At 41.4% G+C, this 21,767-nt stretch overlaps 1 protein-coding gene across 3 annotated transcripts in view; it reads right to left on the minus strand.

Annotated features, from left to right (window-relative positions):
• Positions 1–406: 406 nt before the first annotated feature.
• dnajc7 (DnaJ (Hsp40) homolog, subfamily C, member 7) overlaps positions 407–21,767 on the minus strand; it is a 43,096-nt gene continuing 21,735 nt past the window's right edge. For all 3 annotated transcript variants that reach the window (XM_041173798.1, XM_041173797.1, XM_041173799.1), the window contains 10 exons: positions 20,505–20,579; positions 17,497–17,615; positions 15,268–15,421; positions 11,886–12,050; positions 10,957–11,048; positions 8,234–8,307; positions 7,233–7,379; positions 2,426–2,578; positions 1,539–1,601; positions 407–680 (listed from right to left, as the gene is read on the minus strand). In XM_041173798.1, the coding sequence (XP_041029732.1) occupies positions 643–680; positions 1,539–1,601; positions 2,426–2,578; positions 7,233–7,379; positions 8,234–8,307; positions 10,957–11,048; positions 11,886–12,050; positions 15,268–15,421; positions 17,497–17,615; positions 20,505–20,579 (1,080 nt within the window). In that variant the 3' untranslated portion in view covers positions 407–642. The remainder of the gene's footprint in view (positions 681–1,538; positions 1,602–2,425; positions 2,579–7,232; positions 7,380–8,233; positions 8,308–10,956; positions 11,049–11,885; positions 12,051–15,267; positions 15,422–17,496; positions 17,616–20,504; positions 20,580–21,767) is intronic.

Raw genomic sequence — 21,767 nt, forward strand, 5'->3', positions numbered from 1 at the left:
TCCTGCCAGTCCAGCTCTAAAGCTAAGCTGCAATTAAACATGCCTTTAAACAAATCACTTTCCTCTCTTTTCCCCATCCCTATCAGCAGCAACTTAAAACTAGCACCTGTAACTCAGTAGCAAACGTTCCTTTCACCAGCAAGGTTGATAACCAGGAAGAACGTGAAAAGTGGACTATGCAGAGAGGCTGACAAAGTGAGCCACTCCAGCAGTCATTTAAAAATTGGTCATTCTGCTGAAGAGAAGCACAGAAAAATCCACTGCTTCAAGTACGAGTTCTAGATTTGTTTGAATGAAAAGTGGATTTTCCTGTGTTGGAAGGAAATACTCTCACCTACGTAAAAGCTCAATGGCCTTTATTTACATAACTGAAGATCATTAGCGTGAGGGACTGCATACTTCAAAATGAGGTAATCCTTTTTATTTGTAATTAATATAAAAACAAAGCATTAATAAGGTCAGCTTCACATTCTGTGATGACGGCTTCTTTTTCAACAAAAACATAGAATTACATGAATACAAGAAGTATTCAACTGAAACATGAAAGTTTTTCCTCTAAATAGATTAAACACAGGGAAACAGGGGGTATTTATTTATTTTTGCTCGAGTTACACCCAGTGACATTGAACAAAAGGTTGTGCATTAGCCAAATTGGAAGAAAAAATTCCCAGGACCAGAAGCTGAAAAGAGAAAGAGAAAAATCTATTAACATCCAACATTACAATATCCATATCAATTATCAATATCAAATATCAATATCAAATATCAATATCAATATCCAACATCAATATCCAACATCAATATCCAACATCAATATCCAACATCAACATCCAATATTAAACAGCTACAAGTCTACTCAATGTAAACAGCAACTTCCACTTGGTTACAGGTAGGTCAATTTATCTGAAGTGAATTTCTCCTCACTACAGTGGATTGCACATCCGATCTCTAGTAATTAAGTCGCAACTGGTGTGAATAAGTTTAATATTATTGGAAGGCTGTTTGTGCAGATTAGGCACTATACCAAGGTGAGCTACTTTTAGTGGCTGGCTGTGGTAACTCCGGCACCAGGACCACCGATGGCTGCCCCATCATAGGTGGAACTTGTCCATCCTTATCTGAGGCACTGGACCAAAGCCCTGTCCGCCTCCACTGGGAAGGCAATAGGGTCGGTACACTGGGAGAATGAAACCAAAAAGGCCAAATGGCCACCTTCATCTATCTAAAAATAACTGCTCCTCATCTTTCTGAAAATGCTGACTCCATGTTCCAGGGGGCAACTCAGTTAAATTTTGCATGTGAGCTGGCAGAGTAAATGTTGTCAAGCTATTTATTGATGCTGGACGTCAGCAACCCAATCCCTAATTCCTAATTCCACACAGGAACATTTTCCAGCTCAGAGCATTGGAAGCCTTGCCTCTTCCCACTGAATGATTGGTTGAGGCGAGGAAACTCTTACAACATGACTTTCTTTTAAATTAGAAGCTCACAATTATGCATCCTGTACCTATCAAATGTGCCAAGTGCTTCAAACTCACCCTCGAAACTGAAGCCACCTGGGCTACCGAAAAATGCCTTGAAAATATTATTAGCATCAAAATCTGTAACAAAAGAATATACATATTAACGTTAATAAAACAATCTCAAACTGTAGACTGTTAACAGAACTAACCTATTCTGCATGTTTTTTTCTTTTTCTGGTTTTGTCCTGAACTGAAATGTGAACTGGGTTCCTGATTCAGGTTCTGAGGGCATTCAGGCAGCTCACATGCGAGTACAAGGACCATCGGAAGCAAATCTGGCACCTTTGAGCCCACATACACAAAGATTTCCAGCAAGAGTCACCCAGATAATCTGGGGCAACAGCACAAGCTGAATTTTCAGCTGAAATGGCCCTAACAGCACAGGTAAGATGCTTCTGGCTCAGCACCACAGTATGTTTATCACAAGTCCATTGGGGAAAATTGCACACTACTCCAATATGGTCCCACATATTCATCTGAAGTCACTGCAAATATACCCTGGGTTCAAATAACCAAATATTTTCTTCTCACCTATTAGGCCGCACTTGAAAACCAAGCAAAACACTTTACTGTAACCATAGCTTTTGCAGTGACAGTAAGCCTGAGGACTGGCAATCGAGTGAATGCAAGAAGCTGTTATGCAGCAGCCTTTACAATCTAGATATAGTTGTAGCCAAGCTGCAAATAGTACTACATGTTCAAATAGCCTCTATTGAAAAATCCCGGACAATGCCTTTTCTCTAAAAGTCATTAGCTTACAAGTGATTCGGAATTACCTTACTCTGAATTAGAAATTTGCAGACTGACAACCTGTGCAGGATTGTACGTTCAAAGCTGTATGGAAATGTTGCAGGTTAAAGTGGTGAACGCCAGCAGACAGTTTTGCAGAGAAGAGCACTTACCACCAGAGTTCATGCCGTCGTCATCCAAATCCTGACCACTATCATAACGTGCTTTCTTTTTTGGATCTGACAGGATACTAAAGGCTTCCCCCACTTCTTTAAATTTCTTTTCTTCTTCTTTCTGTACCTCTGGACTGGCACTACTATGTCGATCTGTGGACAGAGGTAGAGAGGCCAGTTAGTAGTGAAGTGTGTTTCTCTTTGCAATTTTAAGTTTGAATTCTCAAATATGTAACCTTTGTGAGTAACTCACCTCCTGCCTCCCCAAAGTCTGTCCACCATCTACAAGGCACAAGTGTGATGGAATACTCTCCACTTGCCTGGATTAGTGCAGCTCCCACAACACTCACCAAGCTCGACACCATCCAGACAAAGCAGCCGCTTAATTGGCACCTTAAACATTCACTCCCTCCACCACTGACACACAGTGGCAGCAATGTGTATCATCTACAAAATGCAATGCAACAACTCACCAACGTCCCTTTTACAGCGCCTTTTAAACCCACAACCGCTACCACTTAGAAAGACAAGGGCAGCAGATAGATGGGAACACCACCACCTGCAAGTTCCCCTCCAAGCCACTCACCATCCTGACGTGGAAATATATCGCCGTTCCTTCACTGTCACTGGGTCAAAATTCTGGAACACTCTCCCTAACAGCACTGTGGGTGTGCCCACACCACATGACTGCAATGGTTCAAGAAGGCAGCTCACCACCACCTTCACAAGGACAATTAGGGATGGGCAATAAATGCTGGCCTAGCCAGCAACGCCCATATCCCATGAAAGAATAAATAATAAACACGCATGTCACAGGACACTTAGGTGTACATTCACAAATATACTTTGTGGGAATGTACATTTCGATATATAATTTATGAAGCTATGGCTGTTCTGATTCCACGGTACTGGCAGGAAAAATGCATTGATACATCCAGGTTTCTTACTGCGTCGACTTGGGTTGAGTTAGGTCGCAGAATGGGAAGGGTGGATCTATTTGCTAGCTAACAATTCAGCTTGACTGGTCCTACATGATATGCAAATGAGGAGCAATGCAGTTTTCATGCAAAGTAAAATTCCACTGTTTGTACATTCACTGAGTAGAATTTGAATAAACAAAGGAATCCACAGGTTCTGCATAGGCACTTTTGTAAATTCAGCATGATAAAAGGCTCGTGGCAAAAATTGGCGTTGAACAGATTAATTCGCCTAAGGGTGGGAAATTCTAGATTAGCAGCTTCAAAACAACCTATTGAGTAAGCAGATTTACTGCTGCATTCGTTGCTATATTTTTGGCCATTAGTTGTACAATTTTTTTTTAAAACAGTTCCTCTCCCTTGTAATTGAAACATATCTCCTCCTGCTGTTTGTTGAATCTATTCCATTCTGAATGTACCTGGAAATTTTACAAATATTACACTAGGTGGCAGCCCACTCCAGAGTTAACTCCTCCGACAGGCAAACTAGAAAACAATCTGGCCAGAAAATATGTCCCACAGCAGCATGGCTGCTATTCTTTCAAAATAGGACAGCTGTCATCGAAGAGCTCTTTGCTTTCCACTAAATTAAATAATTTGCATCTAAGCGCGGAGGAATAATGCTGAAGTCTGCAGATAACACCAAATTAGGTGCCACGGCAATTTGCTGGATAGAATGCAGGAGACGCATACAAGTCAGCAGAGTGGGCCAATAAGTGGCTGATGCAGTTCATTGCAGAGAAATGTGAAGTTACATATTTTGGAAAAATATGTAGTAAAATGAAGTATAACCTAACTGATACGATGCTTAGAGCACAAGAAGAGTGGAATCTAGGGATACAGAAACATGGCTCTTTAAACATGGACATAGATATGCCATCATCTCTGCCTCAATGCGAGGATGGCACCCACTCAGGGCCATGAGTTTCTGCCATGGATCTTCATGTGACTAAACAGGCTGATGCTTGACCCACAGACCTTTGGGTACATGGGGCAGCACGTCCCATGATCAAGTGGCAGGTTTTACTTCCTTTTCTTTCCTTTCTCTGCCAACACTCTTGCCTCATCATTAAGAAGTTGCGATTCAAAGTATCATGGAGCTCGATGGACAGATTGTCACCATTTTCAATGACTGGTAACAAGCTCCTGCCGGTCATTAACGTCAATGTTGCCCCGCTTGAAGGGGAGTTTCAGAGCCTCTTTGAAGCATTTTTCTTAGTCCTCCCCTGGAGCATTGGCCTTTTGAGAGTTGAGAAAACAGGATCTGGCAGGGGAGATGTTTTCCCGGACACAGTGTTCAGTCTATTAAAGTTCATTTTGTAGGAGTTTTGCTTGAATGCTTGGGGAGCTGGCTTCAAGGTCAATAGCATTTATTTGGCACTCCTCCCATTGAATCTCGAAGATGTGGCGGAGGCATTGCTGATAAAATTTCTCTAGTGCTCTGTGATGCTGATACAGTCCAGGTCTCACTGCAGTGCAACTGCTCTGTACAGTAGGGCTTCTATTGACTTGCAGAGGTTTTTGTTGCTAAATAAAGTGTAGATAGAAAAGATCACAAAAAGGTGAGAGATTTGGCGTTACATTTTAAAAATTCATTCATGGTATGTGGGTGTCACTGGCTAGGCCAGCATTTATTGCCCATCCCTAATTGTCCTTCAGAAGGTGGTGGTGAGCTGCCTTCTTGAACCGCTGCAGTCCATGTGGTGTAGGGTACACCCACTGTGCTGTTCGGGAGAGAGGTCCACAATTTTGACCCAGCGACAATTAAGGAACGGTGGTATATTTCTAAGTCAGGTTGGTGTGGCTTGGAGGGTAACTTCCAGGTGGTGGTGTTCTCATGTGTCTGCTGCCCTTATCCTCCTAGATGGTAGAGGTTGTGGGTTTGGAAGGTGCTGTCTAAGGAGGTTTAGTGAGTTCCTGCAGTGCATCTTGTAGATGGTACACATTGCTGTCACTGTGTGTCAGTGGTGGAGGGGGTGATTGTTTGTGGGTGGGTGCCAATCAAGCTTTGTCCTGGATGGTGTCAAGCTTCGAGTGTTGTGGGAGCTGCACTCATTCAGGCAAGTGGCGAGTATTCCATCACACTCCTGACTTGTGCCTTGGACGGGCTTTGGGGAGTCAGGAGGCGAGTTTCTCGCCACAGGATTCCCAGCCTTTGACTTGCTCTTGTAGCTACAGTATTTACATGGCTGTTCTAGTTCAGTTTTTGGTCAATGGTAACTCCCAGGATGTTGATAGTGAGGGATTCAGCATTGGTAATGCCATTGGTTATCAAGGGACCATGATTAGATTCTCTCTTGTTGGAGATGGTCATTGTCTGGCACTTGTGTGGCACAAATGTTACAACCCCGAGGAGCTCCTGCAGTGATGCCCTGGAACTGAGATGAATGACCTCCAACAACCACAGCCATCTTCCTTTGTGCTGGGTGTGACTCCAACTAACAGAGTTCCCCCCCTGGTTCCTATTGGCTCCAGTTTTGCTAGGGCTCCTTGATGCCACACTCGGTAAAATGCTGTTTTGATGTCAAGGGCAGTCACTCTCATCTCAACTCATATTCGCAGATGAGATCAGTTAAAGCATATCTGGGTAGTATTGTGTGCTGTTCTGAGATCTCCATTATTGAAAATATATTAGAGCCAAGGAAAGGTACAAAAAAAATGGTGCCAGGAATAAGGGACTAAAACTCTGAAGTAGGGCTCAAACACCTGGGTGTTCTCTCAATGAGAACAGAGAAGGTTAAATGGCTAATTAAGTTTTCAATGTAGCAAAAGGTTCAGGACAGGAAAATAGTGAAAGGTTGTTTCTACCGGTTGGCAACTCAGCAATAAGGGTTCTAAACTCAGATTACGGAGAGAGAAGGGGGAACTAAGAGGAGGAAATGCTTTCACATGAGGGTTATCAGAACCTTATTGAATTTTATCACAATTGATTATTGAAGCAACAACTATATCATCAAATGGAAGTGGCTAGAAATTTGAAAAGGAAGTATGTAATGTAGGGGAAGGGCAGGGAAATAGCATTAAAATAGATAAAGTTAGTTGTAAAGCAAACACAGGGATGGACAATAGGCTGACTGGTTTTCACCCCAGAAAAGCGCCTGATTCTGATCGCTACCTGAAGAGAGAGAATGTGCAAGGTTATGGGGATGAGGCAGGGGAGTGGGACTAGGTGGAATGCTCTTTCAGAGAGCCAGTGCAGGCTCAATGGGGGCCGAATGGCCTCCTTCAGCACTGGGAAGATACTGTGACTCATTGATAGAGGATTGTAGATTTTTTCTGGATGAGTTAACTGGTTTGCACATCAGGATGTATCCTATCCTATGTTAGTGTGTTGAGAAGTTATTAACATTGACATTTGCAAACAAGAATATATGGCTAACTCTGGGGATAACAAAATTTGAACAGCATAAAGCTACAGAAAATTTTGCAGTGTGTAACAGTTTTGCAATAGAATTTTATAAAAATTTATGGGTCATTCACCCCATCAAGCCCTTTCATTTCAGCAGGTATGGAGGGGGAAAAAAGCCTTCACCTTTTCAACTCCCAATAAAGCACACTGGCTTTCCTTTTAAAGAGTATAAATGTATGGGCAGAACAAGGCAAGTCCAAAAGGCACAATCGCACAAAGAGTGTTAAAAGTGTCTCGAAATTATAAATAAGCGTAGCTGAACTCGCTTCTTATTTTCTACTTAAATGCAAATTCTGAGGCAGAATATTCTTCTCAGGTACAGCAAAATTAATTCAACGGCACTGGGGCTCGGGCTCAGCTTTGGGAAGTGTTACGAGCCAGCAGGCTCTTGTATCACATAACAAAGGGAAACCTGTCATACCTGGATGATGCATCAACGCCCGCTTCCTGTAGGCTTTCTTAATTTCATCTTCCGAAGCACTTTTGTCAACCCCAAGAATTTTGTAGTAATCTTTTCGTTTGCTCTTTTTCAGCTCCAGTTGTGCATTCTTAAGAAGCTGCTTGTGCTCTTAACAAGAGAAAACATCAAAATCCTAAACGTCATGGGTTGTGCTCCACCAAGGGAAGGAGTGCTAACTAGGCATGCTTAAATTTAAATAAACTCAAACACATTATTTGTCTTCTCATTTCACAGCCTCAATTGTTTAGATTTATTTTTTATGTAGCCGTTTACAGGTCATTCAGAAGACATTTGAACAGCCCAAACCAGAGAAACATCTGCTGTCCTTAAAGGTTGGATGTGGAATTTTATAAAAATATAAAACTCACAGCAAGAGAAGGCAATTCAGCCCATCAAAGCTCCTGCATTCAGGGCCCATTCATGAATACACTATCTGCGACTTCGCTGTCAACCATCTGCTGATTTATACTTTAGGGAACACCAAGTTCTATTCTCAACCGCTCCAATAAATTAATTTGGGCAGTGCTGATAATTTAACTGAGAAAACATACTTTGGTAAGAGAAACAGGGTAGGTTCTGTCGCTCCTCACAAATGATATGAGGAAGAGACACATGTCATCTTGCATGCAGTTAGGTAAATCTCACTACTCTAACTACAATCAAAATTCACTGGGCAAGTGCAGCAGCATACCCAGTACCACCAAAAGCAGTCTTCAAAGTTGCCTGCATCATAAAACACTCTACAACTGACTGGCTATCACACCATACCATGCACACTTCATTCATTTTGTATACAATCAAAACAATACAGCCTATTAGTTGTAACTAGTGAATAACTTCAACAAATAGATCAAATGCATTCTGCTTGCTTTGCTGAATAAATATCTTGAGACATTTTGCTTCATTTTGAAGCTTTATGTCGAGGCCTTTACAGAAACATCCACTGGAAGATCTAATTTTACCTTTTGTTTTTTCTGTCTGGTAAATCTTCTCATAATCTCTTACAGCCTCTTCATATTGTTCTGTATCCATATAACTAAAGAATATAAAAATTCATAAAATGTACAAATTTATCATAGGTAACGGGATACTCTCAGATTCCCAGTGTTTAGAAAGGAGGTTCCAGACTAGTTCAATTTTCACTTTCACGTAATCAGCCAATTTCAGCTACTCTAATGTGACCTCGCATGGTCGGTAGTACTTTTGACTCTTTAATCGGGGGTGGGGGTCCTGGGTTCAAGGCCCATTTCAGGACCTGAACATTTAATTTAAGCTAGCATCTCACTGCAGTATCAAGGAAATGATGCAATATTAAAGTTGATGTCTTTCAATGAGATCAGGTGGATGTAAAAGAGCCCACAGCAAAATTGGAAGAGTGGGGTAGGTGTACAGGCCAACATTCATTTGCTGTTTTACGGGACTAGGTGTGCGAAAAATTAGCTGCCTTATTTACTTACATTGTAATGATGATTGCACTGTAATTGGATGCAAAGCATTTCATAACATCCCGAGGACATGGCAAGGTACTTTATAAAACAAGTTCTTTCCTTCTTCTGTCAGTGCGAGCTACAGTTTGGTAAGCAATTAGCACTGCCTCTCACAGAAAATGTTCTACATACTAAAACGATTACAAACAAGGCTAGGAGAAACAGTGTGCTTTTCAAGTTAAATATGCATTTGCACAAAAGGAGTCAATTCCCATGAAGCTTAAAAAATAGTAAGATACAAACTAGATCATAGTGCTACAGGGTTGCTTCTGTACAATATAGTTCAGTTCATGATTAGAGACCAAAAATGATTTTTTTTTGGGAAGTAAAGGACATGGCTGAGGTACTAAATGATTACTTTGTCTTTGTACTCAGTACAGAGGATGCTGCTAATGTCATGGTACAGGAGGAGGTGGTGGTGGCACAAAAAATGAATAGGACAGAATAGATATAGAAAGGAGATAATTAAAGAAGGCAGTGATCAAGGTAGAAAAGGCACCTGATCCAGATGGAAAATGCATCCTAGATTGCTGAGGGGAATAAAGGTGGAACTAGTAAAGGCTTTGGCTACAATTTTTCTTTGACATTGGAGTAGGGCCAGGCGACTGGAAGGATGCATTTGTTACAGCTCTGTTTAAAAATAGTGGATTGGGTAAACAAGGTAACTATAGGCTAGTCAGCCTAACATCAATGGTGGGAAAGCTTCCACAGGCTATAACCCAGGGCAAAACTAATTACTTGGAAGAACGACGGTTAACAAATAATAGCCAGCATAGATTTGTTAAACGCAAATCATGTCCTGACAACGCTTGATTAAGTTATTCAATGAAATAATGGAGGGTCAAAGGAGGCAGTGCAGTTAGTGTATATCAATTTGCACAATGCATTTGATAAAACATAAAGCTTAGTTAGCAAAACTAAAGCCCACGGGATTAAAGGGGTAGTGGTGGTGTGGGTTGCACAAAATCAGCTAAGAGGCAAAAGGCAGACAGTGGTGATGAACTGACTGTTAATTAGATAGGATGGAAATATACAGTAGTATTCTGTCAAGAGTCAATAATGCAACCATTGCTCTTTTAGATATATATCAATGACCTGGTTTTGGGTTTGGGGCAAAATTTCAATGGCTGCATGAGACAAAAAGATTGGAAATGTAATAAACAGTAAGAGTAGCAGGTTTCTGGAGGATATGGACAGGCTGATGAAATGGAAAGACACATGGCAGGTGATATTTAGTCCAGAGAAGAATGAAGTGCTGCATTATAGATTAAATGGTATGATTTTAAAGGGGAGGGGATGTTTTCAGGAACAGAGGCTTGTAGCTTCACATACACAAACTTTTGAAGATGGCAGGAAAAGTTGACAAGGTGGCAAAATAAATTATGTGGAGACGAAGTACAAAAGCAAGGGAGTGATAGTAAACCATTATAAATCACTGGTTTGGCCTCAGCTAGAGTATTTTGACCAATTCTGGGCAAAAATATGTTGAAGATCTTGGAAAGAACATAACAGGAGATTTAGGAGAATGGTACCAGGGATGAGAAACTTCCATTATACAGAGAGACTAGAAAAGCTCAGATTGCTCTCCTTTGGTAAAGGATTTAATATACTTACCCAAAATTGAGGCGTTTTAATAGATTAGTTAGGATGAAACCATTTCCACGGGTGGGAGGGTTGGAGAGGTCAGAAGATAAGTCACAAAACAACCAGGGGTGCAGGGGGGAATTAAAGAATTTCTTTTCTTTCACAGAATGAATTATGATCAGAAATGTACCACCTACAAAGATGGTGGAAGCAGATTGAATAGTAACTTTCAAAAGGGAATTAGATATTTATTTGAAAGGGAACATTTGCAGGGCTCTGGGGAACGAGCATGTGAGCGGAACTAACTAGAAAGCCCTTTCAAAGAGGAAGCACAGGCGCAGTGGGTTGAATGCCTTCCTTTGTATGGGATGATTATATGATTGTCAGTTTCTTTCAGTGATAAAAACTTGTCGTGTTGGAACTGGCTGTCACGGAAGTTAAGATATGGTTCTTTTACTTCTCAAATCCAAACCATCACAGTCTGATAGGAACCTAGAAAAGTGGTACGTGAAACGTAAAGCCTTAGTCTAGTGTCAGTGGATGCAATAGCTCAAAACAAACATTTTTCAGAATTTGGAAACGCTGAAAATCATCCCAACAAACCCATTACTCACCACTGTGCCCGCCGCATGTAAGCCTTGATATATGTGTCATCAAGTTTTATTGCATTTGTGCAGTCTTCTATTGCTTGCTGCATCTTATGGAGCTGTAAAATATTTTCCAAACAACCAGTGAACTTAGGGTTCATTAACCTGATTCAATAATGTTACAGCATGGGTCTTTAAAGCTACTTTATATTTGCCATGACATTTCTCAAAGTTATAATGTCATATATGGGCGGACATAGCCACACTGCTGCATTTCTCAATATTTAAATAAAAGAACAGACTTTCTTTAAATATTCTCAAATCAGAAAGCCATTTTAAAATGCATTTAGTACATGTTATAATTGTAATTTCTTTACTGACAGTGCAAAAAACTGAAATTATTCTTAAACATGTGCAACCTTTTCACCCCATATATAGACATAATAGCTTCATGGTTATGCCATGGAGCAAATTCAGCACAGTTCTCAAATTTATGAAGAATTTTAAGTGTACTATTCATTTATTACCTGAATTGAACTGTTTTCTTCAGTAATTTTCTCCTGTGGGCACTGATTCTTTGATGGTTCCAATTGTTGTGATCCCTATTATTCATGGGAGCCTTGACTATGAGTCATGGCCAGGCATAAGGCGAGAGAGTGCGTAAACATCACAGCTGAGCCCCATCGTGTCCTCACTTGATGTGCATTTCCAACAGAGATCAACGGATGGTGACCAGGAGCAAGGATCTGGATTAATTTTATCTCTACCTTAACCAGAGAACTGAGGGGAATTGTCACACCCATACCTTTTCACAAGAAATCATCACCTAACACCCAGCTCACAAATCACTGGATAAACCTGATCAGGAAAATCAGGGGTCAATCTTACATATTTACCCTTATGATTGCTACAGATAACATTTATATGAAGGAACTGTAAAAACTAAAGCAACTTACCTTGGAGCCTACTGTTCCTCGATTACAGTACAATTTAGCATTAGTTTTGATGTTATTTGGATCTATTTTCAGGGCTTCTGAATAAAGTTCAAACGCCTCGTCAAAGGATCCTTCTTTAAAAGCCCGGTTGCCTTCTTCCTTTTTCGCTCGTAAAGCTTTAGCATTCTATTTGCAGAAAGAAAGTAGGTAGCGCCATACTGTTGTTTCAGTTAAAACATGTCGTAAAGTAACATCAGAAATTTATGTTTAACCATCGGGCTTTTCTTTTATGTTACATTTACATTACTATCTTGAAAGATGCAAATTTGAAATAAAACCCCCCTGTAGGTCTCTCACTAAAATGGTTCAATCTATTCTCAAGCTACTGAAAGGCAAATCTTAGCATTTCTGGTACAACAGAACCTAGAGTTATGATGAAGGACCCCACCCCAAAATATGAACCTTTCGTTCTTTCAGATTCCTGCCAGCCTGCTGTGCATTTCTCCTTTTTCTCTTTATTCTTTCATGTGGGTGTCACTGGTAAGGCCAGCATTTGTTGCCCATCCCTAATTGTCCTTGAACTTAGTAGCTTACTAGCCCATTTCAGGCGGCACATGGACCAGGAAAAGATGGCAGGTTTACTTCTCTAAAGAGACATTAGTGAACCAGATAGGTCTTTACAACAATCAATGATACTTGTCATGTTCATCATTACGGAGACTAGTTTTATAATTCCAGGTTTATTAATCGAGTTTAAATTGCACAAGTTGCTGCGTTGGGATTTGAACTCAAGACCCTGGTGTATTATCTTGGGCATCTGTATAAAAAAAACCTATAAAATTCTAACAGGACTAGACAGGGTAGATGCAGGAAGGGTATTCCTAATGGTGGGGGAGTCCAGAACCAGGGGTCACAGTCTGAGGATATGGGGTAGAGCATTTAGGACTGAGATGAGGAGAAATTTCTTCACCCAGAGTGATGAGCCTGTGGAATTCGTTACTGAAGAAAGTAGTTGAGACCAAAACATTGTATGCTTTCAAGAAGGAGTTAGATATAGCTCTTGAAGCGAAAGGGATCAAAGGATATGGGGAGAAAGCGGGAGCAGGCTATTGAGTTGGATGATCAGCCATGATCATTATGAATGGCGGAGCAGGCTCGAAGGGCCGAATGGCCTACTCCTGCTCCTAGTTTCTATATTTCTATGAACTAGGACAAGCAGCAGTGCAATTATATTTTCTGGAGTTGATGCTGCCAGGGTCCTGATATTATGAAGTCACTAACGCAGTTACACAACAGTCACTGTAGCTGAATGCAATTGCAGAAATTAATGGATAATTGTGAATGAAATTTGGATACCTATCCAAGAGTTTTTGATAGTGTGGCAAATATGATTCTAAAAAAATCATCTTTTGCTGTTCTAAAGTGTTTGTGGAATTTTCTCTGCCCCCACCAACAGGTCATAAAGAGAGGCATTGCAGAATTGTTACAGTACAGGAGGCTATTCGGCCCATTGTGTCTGCACCGGCTCTCTGAATGAGCAATTCATTTAGTGTCCCCCTCCTGTTCCTCCCCATAGCCCTGCACATTCTACCTTTTCAGATAACTAGTTCCCCTTTGAAGGCTTTGATTGAACTTGCTTCCACTCACTCTCAAGCAGTGAATTCTAGACCTTAGCCACTCGGTGTGTGTAGGAGTTTTTTCTAAAATCACTTTTGCTTCTTTTTGCTAATTACTTTAGATCTGTGCCCTTTCGTTCTCCATCCGTTCACAAGTGGAAATACTTTCTCCTTTCTCTCTCCAGACCCCTCATGATTTTAAATGCCTCTATCAAATCTCCTCTCCGTCTTCCTTTCCCGCCCCCCCCCCCCAGGGAAAACAATTCTAATTTCCTCCAATCTATCTTCATGACTGAAGTTCCTCATCCCTGGAACCATTCTTGTGTGTATCTTTTCTGCACTCTCCCCAATGTGTTCACATCCTTCCTAAAGTGTGGCACCCAGAAACTTGTATTTCCTGCAAGTTGACCTCTTCCATGGAGACATGATGCTACAATCCCATACCGAGCCATCTCAGTAGCTATAGTGAAATTACTTACAAATTTATTTTCGGAAATGCACCAAAGCAACACCGGCTCACCACCAACCTTTCAAGGGCAATTAGGGATGGGCATTTAATGCTGACCTAGCCAGCGACACCCACATCCCATGATTGAATAGAAAAACATGTTGTTCCATTCCCCTTGGCTGGAAACAGAATTAATTTGTGGTAAGGTTAGCTTCCTGGCTTTGCTGGTGCCGCTGATTAAAAAGTAATCAGCACAATGAAGGTCTTGACTGAGACGGCAATCCTTTGTGCTCTGATAAGACACTTTGCATTTTCTGAGAACTCAAACTTTAAACTAGGGAGACGTGGCAGATACCTTTTGGCCAATTTAGATTATTTACTAATTAGATTTATTAAAAACATGTAGAGAAAATACTCTGCACATATGTTACTACTGCATATATCTTGCTTTCTGTCCAAATACTTGGTCCAGAAATTACAGTCGACAGCCATGTGTCAAATCTGTAGATATTATGAAGCCTTCTACTGACCTTGGTTCTAACTTTGTTACAATACTTCTAATGTTCTAAGGTTCATTCACTTTGGTAGCAACCAACTATAACACACAGTGGTCGCTGATCACAGGATGACAGAGAATTTAATAAATGATTTAATAAAATCTTTCATCTGGATCACTGAAATATATTCCAACATCTGTTTATCCGAAACCCAAATTCACTGCATCAGGGCTGATTTCACTATGCTCAGACATGAAGCAACTCAGTTTGGAGATTACTGGTTAGATTTTTGCTCTGAATCGAATCTGGAAAAACATACCAACATCTCAAAAGATCACTGGATGATATTTTAGGCCCGACATTTCAACATTATAAAAAGAACTGTAAAATTGAAACAAGTAATAATCCAGTATTTATCTAGAATTTTTTTTTGAAAAATAGAACATTTCATCTGGCCTCATTTCACAGTGGCTCGAGCCAACCAAAGGCCACTAGTGAGCAAAACAAATCGAGAAGATCCAACTTTCTGTTTTCTCTCCACACTTGCTACTTGATTTATCTCATTCTTTCTCCTCTCTTTTTAACCTTGGTGCTGACTCTTCACCCAGTTTCACAATAATAAAAGAAAATATTGCACAACTGCAAGCAAGTAAAATGGAAGGAAGAAAAAAATGATGCCTCCAATTCTCCCTGTGACTGATACCTAAAAAACCTTAAATCACATTAACCAATTCAAAATGTCACCAAGTTGGAAGAGAAAATCTCTTACAAAAATCAATCACAGTAGGAAGAGTATCAGCCTTCAGCCTCTGGCTACCCACAAAAGGGCCATCAGTACCTACCCTGCAAGCGAGTCGGGCCTTTTCATGATCAGGTGCCATCCTTAAAGCCTGGACAAAGAACTGAACAGCCTTTTCAATACAGTCCTCATAGTAAAGGCAAAGTCCTCTCACATACAGGGCATCAGCGTTTGTTGAATCCATACGTAGAATGTCACTGAAAGAAAAACGAGCAGAAACAAAGGATTATTGCTAACAGTCCAGTTAAGCAGTCAGATTAGAGAAGCCGGGATTGTTCTCTTTGGAGGAAAGAAGGTTAAAAGATGATTTAAGAGAGGCATTCAAAATTCTGAGGGGTTTAATAGAGTACCTAAGGATCTAGAGTGCACTGTTTGAAATGGTTGTGGAAGCAGATTCAATGGTTACTTCTAAAGGAGATTGGATAAATGCTTAATGGAAAAAAAATTGCAGGGCAATGGAGAAAGATTAGAGGAATGGGATTAATTGGATAACTCATCTACAGAAGAGTCACAATGGCCAAATGGGTTCTTTCTGCACTGTAGGATTCTACGATACTACTTAAAATGAACAGTTTAGTTGGCAGAAAAATCAGCAAAGTTACAAAAGAAAACACTTATTAATGCTTTTTTAAACTATAGACTGCCCACCAATTTATCCACTCTATCCTTGAAAATACTGTTTCATGTTGTGATATGGCCCCATGGGCACTGGCAGCCCTACGATACCTCTGCCTGCAAGGCTGAACAATGAGTCTCTGCAGGGAACTTGACAGCAGGTTGCAGCCAAGTCTGATAATGCTGTCACGCAACATTTATATACAGGCATTTTCTAGCCGGGGTCAGTATTAGGACTTTATTTTGGCTGTTTCTCCCCACACACGACTTCTCCCTGTTCAGCCATGGCACAATGAGGCCAATTGTTGCACAGCAAGCGATGTCCCTGATGAGATAGTTAACTCAGCACAGACAGGAAATTGAACCTGGTATATTCTGGCCTGTAAAACTTGGCATTTTACAAATCTTTGTGCTTTACCTACTTGGCCTTTACATAGGAACATAGCAGCAGGATTAAGAGGACTCATTCGGTCATCAGGGAAATACACTGGGCCTGAACTTCCTCGGAGCAGAAAGAAGCGTCAGATTGCCACTCCGCGCCCAATTATTTACGTCGAATCTTTTTCGATCCTATCTCGCACGACCTCCTAACTCAGGCCGGGTGAGATCCAGGCCATGCAGCAGTCCTCGAGGCCCAGTTTCGAAGTGCAGGAGAGTCCAAGTGAAGGAGGCCACACCCCCCTTTTTTTTGTACCCTACAATCCAATGCTGGGCAGCCTGGGAGTTATGGACCATTATTTCACAATACGCTTTTTTAAAAACTCTATTGCACATCTCCAATTATGTGAGTGGTGCAATATCAAATGCTCAGTTCTTGGTGCCCATGGGACTAAAGTTAAAACATGCCTCTAATCCTTGGCAAGGAAAAGTGGGGAAAGCATTCACATTGGTGTGGTACGCGTTGCTTTTTTGACACTGGGGCAGAGGAAGTTTTACTCTATGGGCAGAATTCTCCGGTCAGCGAGCGGGGGCATAAAATGATGTGTGGTGACGCCTGGCAGGAGTCCTGATGTCACCGTGCGTCATTTAGATTTTCAGTCGGCTGCACACCCGCCAAACTTTCAAAGGCCTATTATGGTCATCTCAAAAGTAATTAGCTGAGCTACCCGTTCAACTCTAAAGTTGGCGAGCAGGAGAAGAGCTCAGGCAGCCTTTGCATTTTTCATGAAACCTCATCCACGGTTGGGATGAGGTTCCTTGAAGTGTTTTAAAAGTCAATAAAAAATTTTTAAAAAATAATTATTTCACCCGCCCCAGTTCACCTGACAGTGCCCTCCGTGCCTCAGGGAGATCTCTGCGCTCTTTCACACGCATGAGCAAAACAACACAGGGAACGGCTCACGGAATCCCACCCCCACACAGGGAGCCTTCCAGGCGAGCGTAACGCAAAGTGACGGCACGTCCCCAATCGGAGGACCCAGTCGGGTTTGCATCCACACCCCACCGAGAGGGGGAACATTCAGCCTTATGTCTCACCAGACTATAACTGGGAATATTTGATATTATATACCTGATGATGTTAACTCTAGGCATTCAAAATAGAAAGTGAGTCATTCCTCAGAACTAATATCCATCACCACAATGACTGCAATTTAAAAATATGAGAAACTACAGCAAATAACACAAAGTTACGGTACTCAAAGGGATGAATATCTACCTTGCTACTGACTGTGCATCAGGATAGCGGCCAAGCAGTGCTAAGCATTCAGCTTTAAGGATTTTGAAGCGATGGCAGGCAGGAGCAAACTCAAGGGCACGGTCCATATAGTATACAACCTGGGTGAAGATTTCAGAGAAGACGACGTAACATAGGACATCAAACAATTAATTCCTTAATTCCATTAGATTGGGACTGAAATTAGAATTGCTGAATTACTTTACCACAAATACTCCCTTCAACTTCACTAGCCAATGAAGACATAATGAATTGATCAATACTGAAAGGTTAAAGTAAAAGAGGCCAATACCTTACATTTTTTTTTATAAAAGCAATCCTAGTGAATGGATGGGAATCTTTTAGAAACAATCAAATGAGGAACTCAGCAGGTCTGACAGCATCTGCGGAGAGGAACACAGTTAACTTTTCGAGTCGGAATGACTCTTCATCAGAACTAAGGAAAAATAGAAAAGAGGTGAAACATAAGCTGGTTTGGGGGGGGGGACAGGTAGAGCTGGATAGAGGGGGAGTGATAGGTGGAGACTGCCAAAAGATGTCAGAGACAAAAGGACAAAGAGGTGTCGACATTGGTGATATTAGCTAAGATACATGCTAATGGTGACATTAAGGGTAGAAAGTAGGATGAGCAAGGTACAGATATCCCTAGTGGGGGTGGGGTGGGGGAAAGGGATCGAAATAGGCTAAAAGGTACAGATAAAACAATGGATGGAAATACATTTAAAAATAATGGAAATAGGTGGGAAAAGAAAAATATATATAAATTATTGGAAAAAGGGGGATTGGAAAGGGGGTGGGGATGGAGAAGAGAGTTCATGATCTTAAGTTGTTGAACTCAATATTCAGTCCGGAAGGCTGTAAAGTCCCTAGTAGGAAGATGAGGTGCTGTTCCTTCAGTTTGCGTTGAGCTTCACTGGAACATTGCAGCAGGCCAAGGACGGACATGTGGGCACGAGAGCAGGGTGGAATGTTGAAATGGCAAGCGACAGGGAGGTCTGGGTTATGCTTGTGGACAGACTGAAGGTGTTCCGCAAAGCGGTCACCCAGTCTGCATTTGGTCTCTCCAATGTAGAGGAAACCACATTGGGAGCAGCGAATGCAGTAGACTGTCCACCAACATTCATTACAAGCCTACCGACTCCCACGGCTACCTTGACTACAGCTCCTCACACCCCACTTCCTGAAAGGACTCCACCCCATTCTTTCAGTTCCTTCGCCTCCAGCACATCTGTTCTAATGATGCCACTTTCAAAAACAGTTCCTCTGACACGTCTTCCTTCTTCCTTAACCGAGGTTTTCCACCCACGGTGCTTGACAGGGCCCTCAACCATGTCCGGCCCATCTCCTGCTCATTCACCCTCACACCTTTCTCTCCCTCCCAGAACCATGATAGGGTCCCCCTTGTCCTCACTTATCACCCCACCAGCCTCCGCATTCAAAAGATCATCCTCTGCCATTTCCACCAACTTCAGCATGATGCCACCACCAAACACATTTTCCCTTCACCCCCCCCGGCGGCATTCCGCAGGGATCGTTCCCTCTGGGACACCCTGGTCCACTCTTCCATCACCCCCTATACCTCTACCCTCTCCCACGGCACCTTCCCATGCAACCGCAGAAGGTGCAACACCTGCCCCTTTACTTCCCGTCTCCTCACCATCCAAGGGCCCAAACACTCCTTTCAAGTGAAGCAGCATTTCTCTTGCACTTCCCTCAATTTAGTCTACTGCATTTGCTGCTCCAAATGCGATTTCTTCTACATTGGAGAGACCAAATGCAGACTGGCTGACCGCTTTGCGGAACACCTTCAGTCTGTCCGCAAGCATGACCCAGACCTCCCTGTTGTTTACCATTTCAACACTCCACCCTGCTCTCATGCCCACATGTCCGTCCTTAGCCTACTGTATTGTTTCAGTGAAGCTCAAGGCAAACCTCATCTTCCGACTAGGCACTTTACAGCCTTCCGGACTGAATATTGAGTTCAACAACTTTAGAACATGAACTCTCCTCCATCCCCACCCCCTTTCCGATCCCTCTTTTTCCAATAATTTATATATATATTTTTTTCCACCTATTTCCATTATTTTTAAATGTATTTCCATCCATTGTTTTATCTCTACCTTTTAGCCTATTTCGATCCCTCCCCCCCACCCCACCCCCACTAAGGATATCTGTACCTTGCTCGTCCTGCTTTCTACCCTTAATGTCACCATAAGCACATATCTTAGTTAATATCACCAACTTCAATACCTCTTTGTCCTTTTGTCTATGACATCTTTTGGCAATCTCCACCTATCACTGGCCCTCTATCTAGCGCTACCTGTCCCACCCCTCCTTAAACCTGCTTATATTTCACCTTTTTTCTATTTTTCCTTAGTTCTGATGAAGAGTCATACAGACTCGAAACGTTAACTGTGTTCCTCTCCACAGATGCTGTCAGACCTGCTGAGTTTTTCCAGGTATTTTTGTTTTTGTTCTGGATTTCCAGTATCCGCAGTTTTTTGTTCTTAATCAAAGGAGGACGTAGGTTTGCATCCATAATGCACAAGTTCTCGATTTTGTGGAGTGCTATTGTGGGGATACACTAAGTGAAGGCAGAGTGTAGCTTTGTAGCAAAGTTTTACTAACCACCTACATAGCAGTACTGTTAAACATCAGAGAAGGCCAGCACTCTCTTTTGGAACAGGGCAAAGAGCGAGAAGAAGGTGCTTTCAATTATTTGACTGTTTCTTTTTAAAATCCAGAGTCGCAGCATGTTGACAGAATGCAACTTTTTAAATACCAGTTTACAAAGTCACCAGGTAAAAACAGGCTATTTTAATCTTCATAAATTTCCAGATCTTCTAAATTAACTCCTTGAAAGTGAGCCAGTCATGCTGAATACTTACATGTTGCAACATTTAAAAAAAGATTTATATCTTTAAGCCCCACGTTGTTAAGAATTAAATTTCAATACATTTCCAACAATGTACTTATGATAGTCTGATTACCTTTCTGAAATCTCCTTTGTCAAAGCCAACTTCAGTTATTCTTTCATACTCCAATACTGCTTCCGCATTCTTCAGCTGGAGAAACGGCAGGACAATCAAATACACGATTCCAAAATAAGGTCAACTTTCTTAAATAGTGCTTAATATAGTAACTTAGGTTCTTATTCAGATAGGATCTATTGTACAGCATTAAGTAACACACAATCCTATTTGTGCCAGTGGTGATAATGCCAGGTCAAAATATTTCTAATTTTGTGTAAATATAAAAAACAAAATGTGTGAATGAAGCTTGAGACAGGCAATTTACTGTGGACACTCAGCAGTCTGCATGGTATAATTTGTCTATGATTAAAATATATATTTAGTATACATATTTAAACATTTTTCTTCCTTCATCAATCTTATCCTGTCTACAAAGCCCACAATCTGCTCCATTTAATTCCTCCCAGTTCCTTAAAACTTGAACCCAAGCAGTCCTTTGTCGACATCAATCTTTCTGTACCTTCTTGTATGGCCCCTCATTCATTCAAAATAACAAATCACCACCACCACCATACCCCACCCCCCCCATCATAAATCCCAATTTAAAACCCATTAATCTTTCTAATTCACATCTTGCTTAAATCTTTTGTTCCTCTCCAAAGCCCAGAAAAAAATGTTGGTTCTAACTGTACGCACACATCTTTTTTTGAGGCGATGCAATCTGACCTCTATCCCAGCCCCAGCACAGAGATTGTTCTTTTTAATTACTAACATCTATGCCTGCAGTTCGCTATCCTTTCAAGTCTTTTTTGACCTCTCCGCTGCCTTTTTTTTGGCATGTAGCCATTTTAATGCAGATCAATAATTTATAGGAATCTTATTGCAGTATGCTAGCATCTGGAAGGAACCTAGATTGGCGCTGTTACACAGCTGATCACTCTTTGTCTCTCCTCAGTCTCTCCTTATCACTACAAAATTTCAGCATTTTCTTTTGGTTTTATGTACTCATGTCCTAATAACAAATGTTTTCTCCTCCTAACCTGCACAAGCACCTGTGACTTCACCCTCAACCCACCCTCCCTGTTTTTTTCATAATCTATTTGCCACTGCTTTATAGCATTATATGAAAGCATGAAACCAAAAAGCATTTGGTTCCCTACATTTAATGACATTCAGCCAGGCCTTTTTGCCCCTCTGATGCAAGGTTGTTCCTTTGACTGTCCCACGGTCTATCCAGCATTAAAGCAATCTGTTCCAATCCCCCCAAAACCAGTTTGACCC

This window comes from Carcharodon carcharias, chromosome 23, assembly GCF_017639515.1.
Source record: "Carcharodon carcharias isolate sCarCar2 chromosome 23, sCarCar2.pri, whole genome shotgun sequence".
Classification (NCBI taxonomy): domain Eukaryota; kingdom Metazoa; phylum Chordata; class Chondrichthyes; order Lamniformes; family Lamnidae; genus Carcharodon; species Carcharodon carcharias.